The sequence below is a fragment of the Haliotis rubra genome, unplaced genomic scaffold (assembly GCF_003918875.1).
Source record: "Haliotis rubra isolate DU_JTF1 unplaced genomic scaffold, ASM391887v1 Scf130, whole genome shotgun sequence".
Taxonomy (NCBI): domain Eukaryota; kingdom Metazoa; phylum Mollusca; class Gastropoda; order Lepetellida; family Haliotidae; genus Haliotis; species Haliotis rubra.
Window position 1 is genome coordinate 1,720,804 of NW_025765226.1, and position 18,738 is coordinate 1,739,541.

General features: G+C 37.0%; 1 protein-coding gene across 2 annotated transcripts; it reads left to right on the plus strand.

The window, feature by feature from the left end:
• Window positions 1–1,854: 1,854 nt before the first annotated feature.
• Window positions 1,855–15,679, plus strand: LOC124267293 (protein O-GlcNAcase-like). Of its 2 annotated transcripts, XM_046702212.1 has the most exons (15): window positions 1,856–2,066; window positions 3,473–3,525; window positions 3,848–3,945; window positions 4,336–4,466; window positions 4,778–4,946; window positions 5,395–5,493; window positions 5,882–6,166; window positions 6,368–7,152; window positions 7,641–7,815; window positions 8,698–8,751; window positions 9,786–9,871; window positions 11,840–11,944; window positions 12,252–12,343; window positions 12,750–12,939; window positions 14,403–15,679. In XM_046702212.1, the coding sequence occupies exons 2-15, from the start codon at window positions 3,479–3,481 to the stop codon at window positions 14,700–14,702; spliced, it is 2,616 nt and encodes an 871-aa protein (XP_046558168.1). In that variant the 5' UTR covers window positions 1,856–2,066; window positions 3,473–3,478; the 3' UTR covers window positions 14,703–15,679. The 2 variants fall into 2 exon arrangements, with proteins under 2 accessions (XP_046558169.1, XP_046558168.1); XM_046702213.1 differs by lacking the exon at window positions 8,698–8,751 and having other exon boundaries at window positions 1,855–2,066.
• The last annotated feature ends 3,059 nt before the right edge of the window (window positions 15,680–18,738 follow it).

Genomic DNA, 18,738 nt, shown 5'->3' on the forward strand with positions numbered 1-18,738 from the left:
TGTCTAACAAATAAAGAAGCTGATATCCAAACAATCTTTGACTCTTGTGTGTGTGCTGTTTTACCGGCCATATATAAATTATAATCCACTTCCGTGTGTCTATAATTACAGCGGTCACTGTCGCGCGATGTGCCTTTTGTCCCGCTAACATACCACCGAGACTACTCCAGCTGTGAACAATACGATGTTTCCACAGACAGAGCCGATCGTTATGCTAATTACAGCTGGTAACACAACATCAACGCTAAGCCAATATCGGGAGCATTTGTACATTTTGTAATTACACGAACGAATGTGTCTCGTGTTCTGTTTAAGCGCAATTAAACGTAATTAGCTTAGGCTGTCAAATAGTAAAGCTAATACTGATAATACATCGGAATGGTGTTATTGTAAGACAGGCGCTGACAAGCGCGACAGTTGAGTTTTGGACAAACTAGATGAATAACAACTTATTTTATTTCGTGAGTGCGGCGTTTCCATACAGATTCGCGTACCGTTGTCAAGAAGTAAACGCACTCACGAAATATAAGAAGTTGTTATCCATAGAGTTTGTTCGATATTGTACGTCTGTTCTGCCCTTAAACCTATACGACGGTTTTAACAACATACGCCCCAACTTGTCAAATGCCTCTCAAAGAAGACAGTTCATTTGTCTGACATAAAACATTTGTCTGATGTTTTCTTTTAAAACAAAACAAAAGCAACAGCAACAAAGTACAAACTAGAGAAGAAGAAAAAACCCACTTGTGCCCATTTCATCATTAATGGCTTCGTAACATGTTCAGATTTAATATTTTCCAGTTTTCATCACCAGCTTTGAATAGCGCTGTGGGAGGAAATCTGAAAATAAGTAAAGGAACACTGCCATGAAGTGGTGTTCCCTTATTAGTTTCCCCTCAGTATATATACCATTTCACAAGACTATACCTCCGAACATAATGATACAAGTCCATATTACATATAATTGTAGTCGCTGAACAAGCCGATGCCTCAAATCCATAAAACGTCTACCATTTATATTCTTGAAAGATGTAATAGGGCCTCGAATGTTGTAACCAAGTCAGCCAAGTCCTTGTAAACAAATATACCCAATGCAGCCCATGCAAGTCTAGAATGTATGGCAAGTCTAGATTACCAGTTTCTGAAAATGACAGAAAGTCTCTGGGCTGATCGGGCTCCTTTTAATTGTATTGTATTTTAATTTAAAAACTTTCAGAGACTAGATGTTAGTCTAATTGTAACCCTACTCAAACAACTAGGTCTATTTCAATCATCGGAACTGAGACATGTATTTGGATGCAAATGTTTACATATATCTGCTTAATAAGAATGTATATATAGATCTGTATCTATATTATGTGACGTCATTTCTGTTTATGTTTACAAAACAAAATCTACAAAAGTCTTCTTCGATAATACTTGGTTTTCTGCAGTTTTCGCTTCATATATTTAAGTAGATCTCGATCTGAATACATATTTTTAATTTTTGGTATATATTACCGCTGGTGTGTATGTATATAAGCTATGTATGATAAATGATTTTGGAGTGAACAGTGTAATTTTAATGTACAGGTTATTGTTTTATTGCTCCTTTTCAAAATATGTTTTCTATCGTTGCTTGCATTTGGTGTATATCTGATGGTGACACGGCTGTCAGGCAATGTTTATGTGTATCTCATTGTGACTTTCTGGGCTGTCATGAAACATGTTAATGGCAGTGCAAACCGGTTCTGGCCACTTTTTTTTACCCATGGTGCATTAGCAGTCACTTAACGCTATGTCAGACTGGATTTCATTGGTTGAGTATAATTCGTGTAGCCAATGAACGTCTTTGTATCATCCGAAAGTACATATTACCCACAAGTCAGCAGAAGAATAATTATTTCACGAGAAGAAGGGACAGAAAGTGTGCATGCTGATGGTTAAAGGGAGCTCAAAAATTGGGTCCATAGCGAGCAGATGTCAAAAGGGTGGATTTCAGCGCCAACTACGATCCAGAATGACGGGGAAAGAAGTTGACGATAACAGCGCGGAAGACGGCACATTCGTGTCCGGTGTTGTTGAGGGTGAGGGAAATATTCGACCTTGGATCCTGTAGAAACAGATTGTTTCCTGTCATCAAAACCTTTCATTTGGTGAAAATATTCTGAAATATGAAAAACTGCGAAGTATAGATACGTACGAAACGTCATAAGGAAAGATACAATCATTTTGTGTTTAGGAAAACCTAATTCTATTTTCATCCGGGGCACTTGTCGCATTCCGACGGTGAAAACAAAATGGCGTCTTGCGCCTGCTGACTTGAATTACAAGACAGATTGTATCAAGTTGATATTTTCTCAAAATTGACTATTGTTTCGCTTTCACTAAAATATGTACTAAATCAACCACCATCCTACCGTAAAGACGTGTAAATAGTGGCAGACCCTTAAACCCCTTTCATATAATTCATTATCCTGTTAATGGAACGTCGGAGAACCTCCATTTTTCTTTCGTATTGCGGCCATGATTGGCTTATTGCACTGGCAAATAGGTCACTGGGATAAACAGACTCCCAGAGATAAACCTAGAATTGGTAATACCTCAATCGGAGTTCACACGATCGTAGAGAACTGTTTTGGCGGATTGGTGTAGCTGGTTTTTTAATCTTGTCTTTTGTACGTTTATTTTGAAACGATTACAAGAACCTTACGTCAAATAACAATAAAAATCCCGCACACCTATGTTATAGTCACATTAGTAACGATTTCTGCAGCTCAAAAGAATTTTTTTGAAAATGGCATTTCCTTTTGAATCCCTTTTCTGAACAGCTCAGACGGCATTGCTGATATTTTTTGCATCCACACACAACTCAGAATTAGTCAACAGAATTCACCTAACTAATAGTACAAGTCATGGATGAATTGAATGATTTGTTAGGTAATTCCTTCGGTAAGACTTCTGCCCATGTCCTGTAAATTTTAATGAGGAAAAAGATTGGTATATTCAGGTTATGATTTGACCAGAAGCCCTAATAGAATAAGTTTTAAAATGGCATAGTGCACACAGACATTAAATCGTTAGGGTTGGGTTTCGGGATTAAGGTGGGTGATATGGGCAGAAGTCTTTACGTTTCTAGTGAACGCACTTTCTCTTTCTTGCCATCCTGAGACTGGCACTCTTCATGATGAGACACTGAATACTGTACCTACAGTACCTATAATGAACCCAGTGTTAAGCTTAAAGAGTTTGCTGTTAGGTTGTCGACAACAATGACACACATTAATAATAGTTATCAGTCATATTGGCTGTTAGAAAACATGCTTTCACAACTTGGGTATGCTACCATAAGTGCTGTTTTGTGTAATGGTTTATACTTTTATGTTTATACATTGTGTCTTGGATTATTCTGAACTGATAAGAATAGCTTCTTAGTGTTCAGGGTCCTTGTTATTTATAACCTTGTACTCATTCTAGCAATATTTGTTTACAGGGTTCTATGGTAAACCATGGAGCACAGATCAAAGAAAGCTGCTTTTTTGCATGGTAAGAATATAAAATATAGAAAACTATGTTTAATTGAATTGTGAACAAAGCATGAACACTAACGCCAAGTAATGTTTGTAATAATCTGATGCATTATAGGTTTAAGGCAGGTGTATGAGTAGATCAAGTTAATATCTAATGTTTCAAATGAAAAGTTTCATACACACATGCATAACAATAGTATGCAGTGAGCAGAGTTGACGAGAGTAAGTTTTTGTGTGTGCTTTATTAAATTAGCTAAAAGTGTTCACATTGATGTGTATATATACAGCAGCATAGAATCAGACAACGGTTGAAATTTCGTAATGTTTCATTTTTTCAGGATGAACAAAATGGGGTTGAACACATACATGTATGCCCCCAAAGATGACTGTAAACATAGGGCTTTCTGGAGAGAACTGTATTCTGTTGAAGAAGCTGGTAAGTTACAATTGTACTCAAAAGTCTGGAAATGCTGGACTTGACAAAGGGGAAGTTTTGTGTAATCGTTCATTACTGCTAACTGAAGTAACTTGAAAGAAACTATTCTAGATTTTAAGACTCAACTGTCAACCAACACTTCACAATAATTTTATTACAGCTGTAATTAGCAATGTTCCCAATCCTGAGACAATCATGAAGGTTAACATCTTAAGACTGATACATACAGGTGTTTTGATGCTTGACACTTATCAATTAATGCTTCATACACATTACCAACTCAGATTTGACTTCCTATTAAAACAAGAAAAAACATAAGTCATTATTGTTTGTCTTTGTGTTACTATTTGTAGTATGAAGGATGGATCATTTAGTGCAATTTCCTTGCAGATCATCTTACAAATCTGGTTGAAGCTGCACATCAGAACAATGTGAATTTTGTCTATGCCATCTCACCTGGTCTAGACATCACATTCTCCAGCACAAAAGATATTACATGCCTTAAAAGGAAACTGGAACAGGTAACAGTATAGTGTTCATTTATGCATACAAGCGATGTTGGTGAATGTAATCTTTCAGAATATCCATCTGAAGTGATTCTTGTGATCCATAAATGTGCTTGAATTTATATATATATATATATATGATTGTCAAATAAAACAGTATTTCATTGGAACAGCTTAGCTTGTCTGAAACAAATTATTTCAAGAACTCTGTAGACTTATTGCTGACAATATAAGATTTAAGTGTTCAATATGGTTTTAAAATGCTCATCCTTGATGAACTTTATAAATAATTGAAAGATTTATATATTTGGTTCAATATGTTTCAGGTTTCAACATTCGGTTGTAAAGCATTTGCCATCTTATTTGATGACATTGATCCTGAAATAAGTGAAGCAGATCGAAGTGTGTTCCCGTCATCAGCCTTTGCTCAAGCTTCGGTTACAAATGAAGTATATGAGCATTTGGGCCAACCAAAGTTTTTATTCTGTCCTACAGGTGAGCACCTTAAACTGAATTGTTACTAGCCTCAACTTGGAATAGATACAATTTAAACATTTGTGATCCTTTGAATCAACACAGCAGGAAACTGTTCTTAATTTTAAATTGGAAAGGATATAATTTGCCAAGCATGACAATATCTATCAAGCTATTAAATGCAGAGTCATCTAGATGTGAATGTCGGAATAAATGGAAAAGAACAAATAAACTTAACTGTAATTACAATGTAATTGAGTTGAAACTATAATTAATTCAGTGAGAATGAACTCGCATATATAGAAGAAAAAATTCATTTGCTGGAATGTTTTTCCTTGCTCCACTTTGTCTTCTGATTGTTTGTAATGAGTTCATGAACATTGTTGGAACACCACAGAATAAGCATTGTTTGACTATTCAGGGTCTTATTTAACATATTACATTAATCTTGCATGAATGTTTGTTTCAGAATATTGTGCTTCCAGAGCAATACCAAATGTGTTAAACTCAGACTACCTAACAACTATAGGTAGCAAACTGCTGCCTGGGATCAATGTCATGTGGACAGGTATGTTTTGAATATAATGCTGCACTTGTACATGCTCAAGGTGTTAACATATTACCCGTGAAAGTCCAATATGCCATGGTGTTTACCTTACTTGCATGGCCTGCTGGAATGGATCTGTCAAGGGTGAAAATTTAATGGTGAAAGTCAGTTTGCCCAAATACTGATAAGATGGAAACAGACCTGTCTTTATACCGTTTTGAAGTTGGTGAAACAGGATTGGTATAGTGATATTTCTGTCCGTGCTAGTCATAGAAGCTGAATTATGATCTTGTTAGAATGTGACCTAACTTAGCATCTGACATCCCAGGGATATCTCAAAGAGTATTATTTTCCCAGTACTTTTCAGTTGGGTTTGGCTATTCTAAGGTGTCATTTATTTAATTTTCAGGACCTAAAGTGATCAGCAAGAAACTCAGTATTCAGTCATTGGAAGAAGTTGCTTCTGTGTTGAAGCGCCCACCTGTGATATGGGACAATATTCATGCCAATGATTATGATCCAAGAAGGATATTCCTTGGGCCATATGATGGACGGTCGCCTGAAATCATTCCATACCTGAGGGGTGTGATGACAAATCCAAACACTGAATTTGAAGCTAATTTCATAGCGTGTCACACATTGGCACAGTGGTGCAAGTCCAACGTGGACGGAGTGAAAAAAGATATCATATCAGGTAAAGAAACCTTGAGTTGAAGTTGTTTAGAGGTACATTTTCAGGATATTTTTTGGAAGAGAATATTAGAGACTGGTATTGCACCATCTGATTTTTTTGACTGGATAAACATGCAATTTGCTTGTGGAAGAGTACACATCATGATCCTATAGATGCCAAATACTTTAATGTAAATTTGCATTTTTATAATTTGCATTTCAGGTGACAGATTAAGTCCTGTGGCGTCTGACATAAAGCTGGAGACAGAAAGTGATTTCAGTTCAGATGAGGACATTCCAACAAGGTTTGACACTCGCTACCAGCCCAGGCAGGCACTGAAGATAGCTGTTAGCGAGTGGTTGGTGGAGTTCTCTGCAAGACGCCTCCCTCCTAAGCGCCCCTCCCCACCTATGATGCCCATGTCCAATGTTGTGGTCAGCACATGTACAGCATTAACACCAACAACAACAACATTTGAATCTGAAGACAAAAATGTTTCATTACCAATCCCTCCATTAAATTCCATGGATTCCAACATGGCTGAAGTGGACAATGTATCTTACATGCAGCCTTCAATGAATCCTGTGAACAGTCTTGTTGAGGTGCCCATATCTGATACAGAATTTGTGGCTGACAATTCAGAACTTGAACCCATGGATTGTGTTCCAACAGGGGTTAGTGCAATACCTTCAAATGTCCATAGTATTCCCAAAAACGAATCGTCAGAATCTCTGATGCAGATAGAAGTGACTGCTTTGGAAAAGACAGGAGAAAGAAACAGTACAGACATTACAAATTGTGAAGAGGTTGTGGAAACATCTAATGGAGTTGAATTTACATCAAGTGGTAATCTTACCCATGAGAACATTTCATTGCTTGTGGACTTGTTCTACACACCTTTTGAATACGGGTCCAGGGGTTGTGAAATGATGCAGGATCTGTACTGGCTTAGGGCAAATGCTCATGTAATCTCAAGTGCAAATGGTGCAAAGAAAATCAAAGATCAGGTAAAGGAAAAATTATTGTGCTATGAGATTTTGTTTTTGTTGAGCATGTTGAGTAGACATGTCTATATATTGCAATTCAGTGGCATGTTCATTTTTCTTTTCAAACAAACTTAAGTTTTTGAGTCAACAGTTAAAACACAGAATGTTGCTCAACTGTAATGAAGTGTCAGATCAAACACATTGCGTATAGCTTATGGTCAGTTCGTCACCATTTATCATAGATTTCTTCAGTTTGAAGTGGCGGTGGAGTAGCCTTGTGGTTAAAGCGTTCCCTCATCATACGGAAGAGCCGGGTTTGATTCCCAACATGGGTACAATGTGTGAAGCCCATTTCTTGTGTCACTGCTGTGATGTTGCTGGAATATTGCTGAAAGTGACGTAAAACTTATCACACTCAGAGTTTGAAGCATTGCAAAGGTTCTTCGGATGACAGTACAGATGATCTTGGACAAGTTCCTGCAGTATTCACTAATTTGCTTTTATTTCAGGTGACACACTGGTTTGAAGTTGCTAAGAGGTTTGAGGATAGTGTTGGAGCTGTGTTGGAGTTGTATGATCGCCTTGTGGCCATGCCCAACAGGTCTCTTTTGTCTGACATCTTCCCATATCTGTGGGATCTTCGAGGAGTACTACAAACATGCTGTGCTTATGTCAAGTGGATGGGTAATTGTCAATTTTTATGAAAACGCAACATTTCTATGCATGTGTCCCTTTGGCTGACAGCATTGTAATCTTGTCCTGTTCTTGAGCCTCAGTATTATTGATAAAATTATGTGGGTTGTTTTGATGTCCGTTTACAACGCCATCTTGTAGTTAGTTTTCATGTATTTTTCTGGTAAGATTAATAGTACACAAAATTAAATATGGTTTCAGATTGTTCATTTTGCAGGACATGGACAGATTTGTATTGCGTTTTTTATCAAGTTTGGTAACATGAGATTAGATTTTAAAGTTAAATTCATGAAAATATACTGAAACCATTTATCTTAGTCACTGTTTTGATGTGCTTGTTAAGATAATGTTAAACGATTTGGTGCTAAGAAATACGTCTTGTACAGCTTGGCTCTTTATAAGCATGATAATATTGTGGCTCTTGAATGCTGCGACAGTTAACTAAGTCACAGCCATTTTTAAGGTGTAATTCCTTAAATAATGTTGACATCTTCAGTGTTGTGGACATGGCTAGAACATTTTCAGGCATTATCTTTTTCCCTGTTTATTTCAGTTTTTTATAGTCTTTCTAGTAATACATATCTGCGCTTTTTGTGTCTTGTGAAGCTCTTGTTTTGTGAGAAATGTCAAACCTTTCCATAGTGTAAGATGAAGTCTTAAAGAATGCTTAACTGAACAGTGGGTTTGAAGATAATGCCTTGTAGGACAAATAAATTTAATCTTTTTAAGGACTAAATTGTCTCCTAATTGATCAAATAAATCTGTTGGTGAGTAAGGGAGTCTATTATATAGACTGGCATTTAGTCCTTACTTTCAGTGCGGATGACCAGTGATAGGCACATACTAATGTTCTGTTTGCTTGTGTTCTTTCAGGAGGTGGTCGAGTTCCATACATGGCTGTGTGTCACTTGCAAGGATCTCTAACATGTACGCATTCTATGTGTTTGGGTTTGGGCCAACACTCTTCTACCGCAGTTAGCGCTTTGTACAGCTTTCCCAGGCTCACTAATCATTGTTCATTTACACAGGTTCTGCATGACTTGATTTTCTTTACACATGGACATAGCATCTCCATTTCACCAAAACGTTCATGAACTTCCAGGTGTTTCAGTGTGGGTTTAAGAAGATATGATTCATAATGATATATTTTCATAATCTTACTGAACAGAAAAGAGAAAATGCAAGTGTTGTAAATCAATGATTTTTTGTGTATCTTACCTTTTTGTAATTGAGGAATATTCTGTTATGAAACTCCTGGAAGCTAGGGCCTTGCTGAAATGGAGATGATGGTTTCAGATGCAGATATTTGCTCTCGGATTGGAGAGTTTTGAATCCAACTTAAATTTCATATGTATGATGAATATTTTCAGTTCGCATCTATGCCCTCAATTGTCTTGATTTTAATCAGAAAATTGAGTGTGCCAAAATTTAGATCTGTCCATCACCTCATTAATTCTAATGAAACTGTTTAAGATCTTTGAGCTATATATTCTCATACAGATGTAATTGAATTTGGATTCCTGTGCCTTCTCATCTTGCCTAGTCAGAGGTTTGCAAACATGGTACAAAAAGATAGAGGTTGGTAAGGCTTTCAGATTTCTTTTGGCTGGGTTATTTTTGTCTGAAATTATTTCAAGTCATTCAAATGGAACGTCATGTTTCATCAACATTTCAATTTTAGTTTAGTACATTTTGAATTGGTATTTGCAAACCTATATCGCGACGAAAGCTGTACAAAGTTCTTTGACATTATCATACCCCCTGGAGGTGAACTAGCATGCAAGTACGTCTTGTTCAAGTAGCAACATCGATGAATTGTATCGTCGAGGTAACTATTGAACTTGTAAGGTAAGATGTGTAACTGTAAAATTAAGTAAACCATTTCAACCGTCAACCAACCTGAATTGGTTTTGTCAGGTCACTAATGAGTTCTACCTATTTCTTTTTTTTAACAATAATAGGGCTTACAAAAGGCTATAAGGAGGCATTCGTTAGCGGAGACCAAGAACCCTGGGTCTTTCGAGGCGGTCTGCAGGCAGAGTTCCAAGTATGTATATCCAGGGAGCTTGTTGCCACATGCGCTGGATGCACAACAATCATCATCATGGTGGTTTCCCCCATTCCAAGTCCCAACTAATATCTTCTCTCCAATTTCAGCTGATCTCTGCGGTTGTTGCACTTTTATCTCAAGTTTAATTCTTGCTTCCTTCACAGGTTACGCTGCTGCTCGCGCTATGAGCATGCGTTTCAGCTCTGATGGCTTTCACATGCCAAATTTAAAGCTTTTCTTAAAATTCAATTTGTTTCTTGTCAGTGTTGCAGAATATTTAGTTTTTGCACAGTTCAGGCAAATGTTTCAGAAAATGCTTGTGAAATTTCCATGGCAGTTGGATCATTCTTAATTCATGTTCGAAATATTCTGCAAATCAAGAATCAACTTGAATTATGTTCAGAGAAAATATTTGTAATCTGAAGTTTGTACCATTGTGTACAGTGAAAGGTTCAGAATTTTTTCTTAATGTTATTTGTTAGTGCAAAATCCTATCCATTTAAAGGATTGTTTTCCCTGTTGCATGGGCGATTTGGCTTTTAAAAAACAGTTTGACAGAAGCTCTTTACATGTAAACACTTTCAGCATTGAGAGAACCTCTTTATTATGTGATAGAAACTTTTATTGACGCTTCCACTTGTCATTTGACAGTTGATGATTGAGGAGTCTTAATAAGAACAGTGTTTGAATCTTTGTCAAAGGATAATGTGGTCAATTTAGTGACTGTTTTTAGAACTTGTTATGCCAGTGTGCATGATTCTGCAAAAAAACCAACTTAATGAAAGTAATTTCAAACACTGTTACACACCATCAAATGTTTCTATCTCCATACAGAGGTTGATAAATCTTAGTGAGCGGAAAAATGGGAAAATTTTCTGAACATTAATTTCTTCAAGTAAACGGTTTCCAGTGGTGTTTTTACCATGTGCTAATAGATATCTTTCATTACAGAAAGTGCGCTGCGATAATGCTTTGTTTCTTTCATAATCCGTGAAAGTTGGACAATCTGAACATATTCACTTATATTGTCTTTGGAATATATTTTGATATCATTTTGCCCACTGCAGTGTGTTGTAAAGAAGACATTGCAGTTAATGGCTTGTTCCCAATTTCATTTGTTTAATGTTAATGTCGCACACAAAATCCCCGGAGTAGACACTGACTAATTCAGAAAGTTGAATGATTTTAGTCAACCTTCACAACTGCAAAGTTAACTGATTTGACCTTATAAATATCATGTTGTTGACCAACTTAAGGTAGAGCATAATGCTTATTGACTTGATTCTTGGTCAACACAGATTATTTAAGTTGTTAAAAATATAGCTTGTACATTTTGTACATTTTTGTTATTGCATATTTTGTATGCTTGCAAGCTTTCCCAGCCCCTCTTGGAATATATTTCAAAAGACAGAAAAGTTACTTATTTGTCTTTCCTGACACCTAAATTTCATATTTATGACCATCAAGAATGCTTTGAAAAAGAATTTTCTCCTGTAATTTTGAAACTGTCCAACTTTCACAGTGGTTAACATTTAGCAAGATAGCAAAAACTTGAGATAAAGTGCAAAAGCAACAGTGAATCAGCCTGAAAGAAGGAAGAAATGCTAATATAATTTGAATGTTTTAGGCTCTCAGCCAACAAGTAAGTGATAAGTAGTTTGCTTGTTTTAATAAGAAGTAATATTATATGGTAAATGTAATTTTTCAATTTGTTTCCTGAACCCAGTTGAATATTAATGTGAAGCTTTGTGAAACATTGAAAACTTATGGCACAAGGTTCATGTGTCACACATTTTGACATGTGAGTAAATGAATGTACAAAAAACTGCAGCAACTTTTATGCTGTTTTTCAAGTTAAGCATCTGGATTCAGGAATATCTTGCGCTTGCGAAACATGTGATTTGAATTTGGATCAGTCTGTTCATGGCTTGATCCTTACATAACACCCTTCTGATCTGTTCACAGCGAATGTTGCCGATTGACACTGCTCATGATCTATTCTTCATGACTGCCCCTGACACTTTTGTCAAGAAACAATATGTCTATAGACCTTACCATCCTAATGATAAGGTGAGTTCATGTCGAAAAACCAATATATACTGAGATTTTTCTACCCAAATAGAAGATATTCACACTCTGAATATATAATTTTCAGATGGCATTGGATTCTTGCAAGCGTTTCTATGATGTAAATTTTTTCTCACGTTTATTCTTTTTGCACAAGATTTCTTTCCTGAAAGAACCTAAATCACTTCATTGCAAAAGTTATTTGGACAAAGTTAATAAATGCTGTTGGCTTCTAGGGTCAGATGACTGTTCATAATATATCTTGGGAGTACATTGTGAGTATGTCTTAATGAAGAAAATAACTCTTCAGGATCAAGTGTACAAAGTGTGTCTGAAGACTTGTGATGATGGCATGGATGGCACAGATGTCTTTCCAGATAATCCACAACTCATGGGAGACAGGTATGAAAATCCATGAGCAAACTAAACTTCATGTTAGAAATGTTTTTTTGATTTATGGTATTGTGATGTAGTAATTGTGCCTTCAAAGTATTCATTTTGCCTTCCTAAATATGAGCCTTCTGTCATTCAATCACTAATGGTCTGAAAGGTTCTTGAATAACCTATATCCTGTACTACAAGGCTTTCGAGTGTAATTTTCCTAAAGATTTAGCTAACGGGGTAAAATATTTTTTTTACTGAAACCCCAACTTGTCGAAAATGTGAAATGGAAAGTTTACATTTAACATATTTCTTGCATTTCCTAAAAATACATTAAATCTGTTTCAAATATGGGAAAGAGTGTGAGGTTAGATTCCTTACCAAAATTTTAGTTCTTGTGATGGTAATGAGGACGTGTTAATTCCAGGTTGCTGGGAGGCCTGGTCACGAACAGCCATGAATACTGCTTTGTCGTCGAGGATGAAGAAGGAATCTGTGGCTATGCCCTTTGTGCTCTAGACAGCAAGCAGCTACACCAAAAGACCAAGATTGCTTGGATTCCCTCCATGTGCCAGAAATACCCCAAACCTGACAAAGATGATCTTTCACCAGCAGATGTATGTATACAATGCAGTACTGTAGTTGATCTCTCGCACTGAATATTTGATGCTTTCCCCTGAACATTGAATGAATACTGTTGATTTGGTAACTAAAGTACTGTCGGAAATAGAAAAAAAACCTGTTTTTAGGCTGTTACTCTGTATTCCTAAAATTTACAAAAAGCATATATTGAAATAACCCACAATGGCCTAACTTGGCATTCAGTGGGATGCGTAACAGGATATCCAGAAAAGCATGTTTACTCGTAAAATTGAGCAAAATAGATCAGACTATAGATGACAATTAGGACGCTCAGCCAGGTATGATGATGGACTGTCGACTCATCTGACATGAAATGCACGTGCTGCCCACAGGCACAAGGGGTCATCTCAAAGATATTTTATGCTTATTCATGTGTGTTGAATATGTCTAATCTGTTGATTAATATCCATTGTGTCTTTCTTTCATAACGTTCATGTTGAGATGTGTAAAAGGGTACCCATGGAATAGCTTAAATCAGCCATCGTATTAAATGTCTCAAAATATATAGGTGGCATGACCACCAGAAGATCGACAGAGCTTAGATCAAAAGATACGTTAAGACTAACACAGCCAAGCACTAAAACATCAATTGGTGATAGAGCCTTTTCTGTAGCAGCACCAGCTCTGTGGAACAATGCTCAAAACCTACTTCTTCAAGATGGCTTCTGAATAGAACTCTTTTCACACTTATTGTGTTTTTAACGATGTATGCAGCGCCGTTGAGCATCTATGATGGAAACTAGGCGCTATACAAGCCAATTATTATAATTATTATTAGAGCTGGATATTATTTGTAAATTGTTATGACATGCCGTTTGCTTCCCAGTTTAATTCCCCTAAAGGGTTAACTTATCTCGGCTTATATCTCTATCCACCAGCCTGACCCCAACCACCATCTGCGACACCTGTCCTGGATTTGCTTTTGAGATGACCCCTCCTACCTGTTTCTTTTTATAGTGATAGTGAGACTCCGTAGTAAATTCATCCTTCATAGTTTCAGTATTAAAGTTATTATTGTTTACGACGGCTATTGTTTATAATGAAGCTAAGTTTAATTTCGAAATTGACATTTAAAGATTGTCCTTTGTAATATATGTAATAAAGTCCTTTTTCCACGTTTCCTATCTCCCTATCTCCCTACCACTGAGACTGTAGTTAGGCCGAACTTTAACAGATATTTCTCACTTTCACATATTAACTACATAAATTGTAGATATCAGTGAGAAAAAGTTTTTTCTATTTCCGACAGTACTTTAGTACCTCCATACTTGTGGTTAGCTGACTGAAATGACAGATGTATGAATTGTCATGTCATGATCTTGTAGTTTAACCATCTTTTACCAGGGCTGCTTTGTCTGTTTGTCTCAATTTGAAGTTGGCTGAAATCTGGATCTGTACCATTTATGAATCCAAACATATCTATTTTTCTCTTTTGTAGGAGCTGATCCTAAGTTTTCACAATGAGCAGCAGATGATCCCAGAGGTTCTTTACAAACGGTATCCATCATTACTGCGTGTTGATGTCCTGCCAAACCGAATCGAGGACCCTGCAGTTCCTAAAAGACTTCTTGCCTGTGCCCTTTGTGCTGTAAAAACCAGTGGTTCCATTGGTGTGCACTGTGAACTAACAGTAGGAGATAAATACATGATGGACTGCTACGCAAAACTGGGTTTCGTACCAATAACAGGACCAGACTGTATGTCCGATGATGCTATCTTTCTTGGACGGATTATTTGAACTGTGATAACTGTAATGGCATTAAGGCAGGGTATTGCCTTCCATGGACAAATGATGGTTTGCTGCCATACATTTGGCATTCTACACGATATAACACCTTCCCTGAAAGGAACTTAAGCCAGTATCAACAATTCCCATTGAAAAGGGAGTGATTGGTCTTATGCTTCGATGCTGGGCTTCAACGAAGTGTTTTATCATGTGCAAATTGCATCACTGACTCAAAGAATAGATCTGACTTGATGAAGTCTTCTTGGGATATTATTTTTGCAAAAGAATCTTTTCTTTTGTGTATATTTTGAGAATAGCTGTGCTTATCTAGTTTGATTTGCATCTGAAGAAATAAGAATGTGAGTCATTTCTCTGAAGAGTTAAGCATGATTTCAAAGTACACTGCATAAAGTCTCGTGTGATATGAGTGCTATGGTCTCAAGAAAATATCACCATCAGTATACTCAAACTTTAGTTAACTGTCAGTATTTGCAAGAAGTGAGATTCTGTAGTGCCACAATTAACGTTAAATTTAATTTCCATAAAGGACATTCTATGTTTAGATATAATTGTTCATTTTGATTGAGGAAAGCACTGTTAAGGAATGCCTGAATACTATTATATTCACTTGCTTACAAGCCGTAACTCATTCAGTCTAAAAACATTATATTGCTCTGTTAATGTCTTGATTTTATAACATTAGTGAATTGATATATTGATGTGAAGCTTTGTGTTTGAAGTTTTACAAAGACTAAAGGGGTGAAGTTATTGTTGATGGTATTTTCTTAGTCCTATTTATGTATGTGATAATCTCCGACAGCAGCCAAGCTGCCATGTTTGTTACCCTGTTGTGTTGCCCAGTCTGGCTGACTACATACACTACCAAGTAGTTAATGTGGCCAAACAATGAAACAGTGTTGTAAGTAATGTACACTTAACTTTATTATTGACTTGGCTGTGGATCAAAGAAATAAAATGATGAAAGATAATGACCATTTGTTTTTGTCCCTACAGTATCACAGTAAAATTGAAGGTGAAAGCTTAATGTTCTGAACCAGATTATAACAACAAGAAATAGTTAGGTGATGGTGGTGTACATTCGTATCCCAGTAACCTAGATCGATGGTCATGATGTTGATCACTGGAATATTGCTGGGGTGTTGTTACACAATCAAAACTGAATATGCCACATACATAAATGATAGTTGTCCTCCTGCAAGTTGTAATGCTTTATAGTGTTGTTAAGCCCTGTCATATTTGAACAGTATGGTACGTGATTCGGGCTTGTCACAAAAACATTCCGCAGTTAAGAGTGGCGCCATCTATTATATAGAAACAGTAGCCAGCTCAAAACTTGCAAGTGTACTTTTAATATATACTCCTCACAAAAAGTTAAGCAACACATATTTGTAGGTTCATTACATTTTCATTTATTGAAATTGCAAATCACTGAATGATGCAATAGAAAGGTGAAACGTACACACTATTCACAAAATGAAATGAAATGGTATTGAGCAATAATAGACTTACAAATCATCGAAAGCATGTACCTGCAAAACAATCGTGCAAAATGTGCTGGATTGATGTAGCAAAGTGTTAACATTAAGGTTCAAGTCAGTTTTGGACAGTGAAGCAGTGTTCAGTAATACGTATGACCACCATGAGCACAAATGCAAGCTTCTACACGTCTTTGCATTGACCAAATGAGCCTTTAAAGTTGCTGTTGTGGAATGTTCTGCCATTCTCTTTGTAACGCCTGCTCAAGGTCACCCAGAGTCTGGGGGTGAACATGGAGACCGTAAACACGACTTCCAATAATGCCCCAAGCATGTTTAATGGGATTAAGATCACGTGACCTTGCAGGCCAGTCCATATGTGTGATGTTGATCTAAACAACATCGTAAACAACTCCTTCTCGGACATTATCATCCATAAAAATGAAGTTAGGACCCGCTTGTTGTGGCAAAGGAATGATTACAGGTAGGTTTACACCGATCAGAGTGCATTTGTGAAGAGTGGAGCACAGTCATGCCTCACATTTTGCATGTTGTTCCTGAGGGTGGTTGTGTTCGGGTGGTGATGTCAATGTCATGAGATAAAACAGTTTGACTGGCACTTAAGGTTAATATGTATTCTTTGAATATTTACCTTTCAGTAACATGTCGGCAAAAATCGTTATCGAGATTGATAAAGATGTTACACTGAAAATACTTGTTGCTTAAGTTTTTGTGAGGAGTATACTATAGAGGAATATCGCCAAGGCATTGTGGTTCACCACGTACCAAATGAGGTGCATCTTACAGAGATGAATACTATATCTAGTCAAGCTACGAAGTGCGGTGTTGACTGCAGTCTCAATGCAATATTCTTTATAGAAAAAAAAGTATTTTGCTAACACCCATTCCAGTGTTACTGATATTTTGGTAGACTAACGCTTAATCTCTAAATATATATAATTTTGATAGTAACAAACAAGCTCATTTAAATTGAAAAGGAGCCCCAGGGATACCACACTCTCCTACCCAGAGTTCCATGCGCCAAGCCAGCCTAGTATCTCTGCCACAGGCCAGAAAAATGTGACGATTCGTCACATCTTGCAATGTCCATTCAATATAATGTACAGATTTCTTTAACTGTTTTATTTTTGACAAGTCTACACATCTAACTAAACATCTTTAATAGAATGGTTTAGATTCACTGAGAAAATATCCAAAAACATGTAACACTATTTCGATTTGCGTAGCGATCGTTTGTTGACATCGGTTGTACGGCTTCACGTGCTGTCATCGAAGCTGATGGAGAGCAAACGATGCAGCCAGTTTGATATCTAAATATGTACAGTCATAGACCTTACTGTCGCAGTTGTGGACGAATATATATGTAACAATGTACAACATTATTAAGTGAGCGCCGAAATGCTTTCGTGAGTCCAGTCTCTTCTTATTTTGAATATGCGCGTTTGATTACAAACAAGAGAAAAGTCCGGTCACGTGATATGCAAATTAGCCTGTGGCAGTGATGTTATGTTAAGTCAGCGCTGTGCCGGAGTGTGGGGATACCAGAGATTCAGAACCTGAGGAAATCTAGACTTGCTTTATTTAGGGCTTTAGCACTGCAGAGATAGCTTGGCTTAAGGGAAAATAATGTGGTTCAGGGTCTGTGAGATAGACTAATATTTTGGAAACATGCACGTGATATTTTTCGCAACTTCGCAGGAAGTACTATAATCTTTTACAACCTATCTGGTATTGAAATATTCCATAATAAACGAAATTTTATTTCTTTTCCGAAAACAAAGTATTGAGAACAAAATCCAAAACACGAGCGGACGAACGGACTGACAGACGGTGGACAACGTGCTACGGCTTTAGAGAATTGACATGGTGTTCTGGAAACCAAGAGATGATTTGCACGTTTGTCATGTCCCTGTGAGGATGAGACATGAGCTTGTGCGATATATAGCCGACATTTAGATGGCCATATCACGGGGGGTGTAATAACGAAACCCATATTACCCAACCCTGCCGAGCTAAAATTGCTTGTCCGTGCAATTTGAATAGGCGAGTAATATTTGCCCGAATGGTAGGAATTGGAGTTACGTCCCTTAGTGCGCAGGCTGCTTTCCAACGGCAATGTTTTCCAACAAGGTGATAATGTAATGCATTCACCTGCACGATAAAAACAGGTTATCGTATGCCGATGTGGCAGTCTTTTATATCAGCCCTCAAACCCCTCAAGCGGCCCTTGCATTTGCACGTTTCCAAAATGACACTAAAATGTACAAAATGTCTCCCAAAATGTGTGATGCTCCATCCCTTGGTGCAACGCTCCAAAGATTTTGACAAGCTACAAGGTTGTGACAATCCCTGATCTCAAACAGTTGGTTCCGTCCACTGGCATGGTGTACTGGGAAACGATTCTTCAAGGAAATTACAAGGACTCTTAACGACAACTTGATAGAGTAGTTGGAATTAAATATATTCTTCGCTGTACAAGGAAACAAAATCGTAATACGGACATGCAAATAGATTGAAACTATTGTCACGCG

What these genes read in the sequence shown, in the direction of transcription:
- LOC124267293 (XM_046702212.1), top strand. Translation starts at nt 3,479, where the DNA reads ATGGTAAACCATGGAGCACAGATCAAAGAAAGCTGCTTTTTTGCATG. An exon ending in GTTTTTATTCTGTCCTACAG is followed by an intron (nt 4,947 to 5,394) that starts GTGAGCACCTTA and finishes TGTTTGTTTCAG; the next exon opens with AATATTGTGCTTCCAGAGCA. An exon ending in CAAAGAAAATCAAAGATCAG is followed by an intron (nt 7,153 to 7,640) that starts GTAAAGGAAAAA and finishes CTTTTATTTCAG; the next exon opens with GTGACACACTGGTTTGAAGT.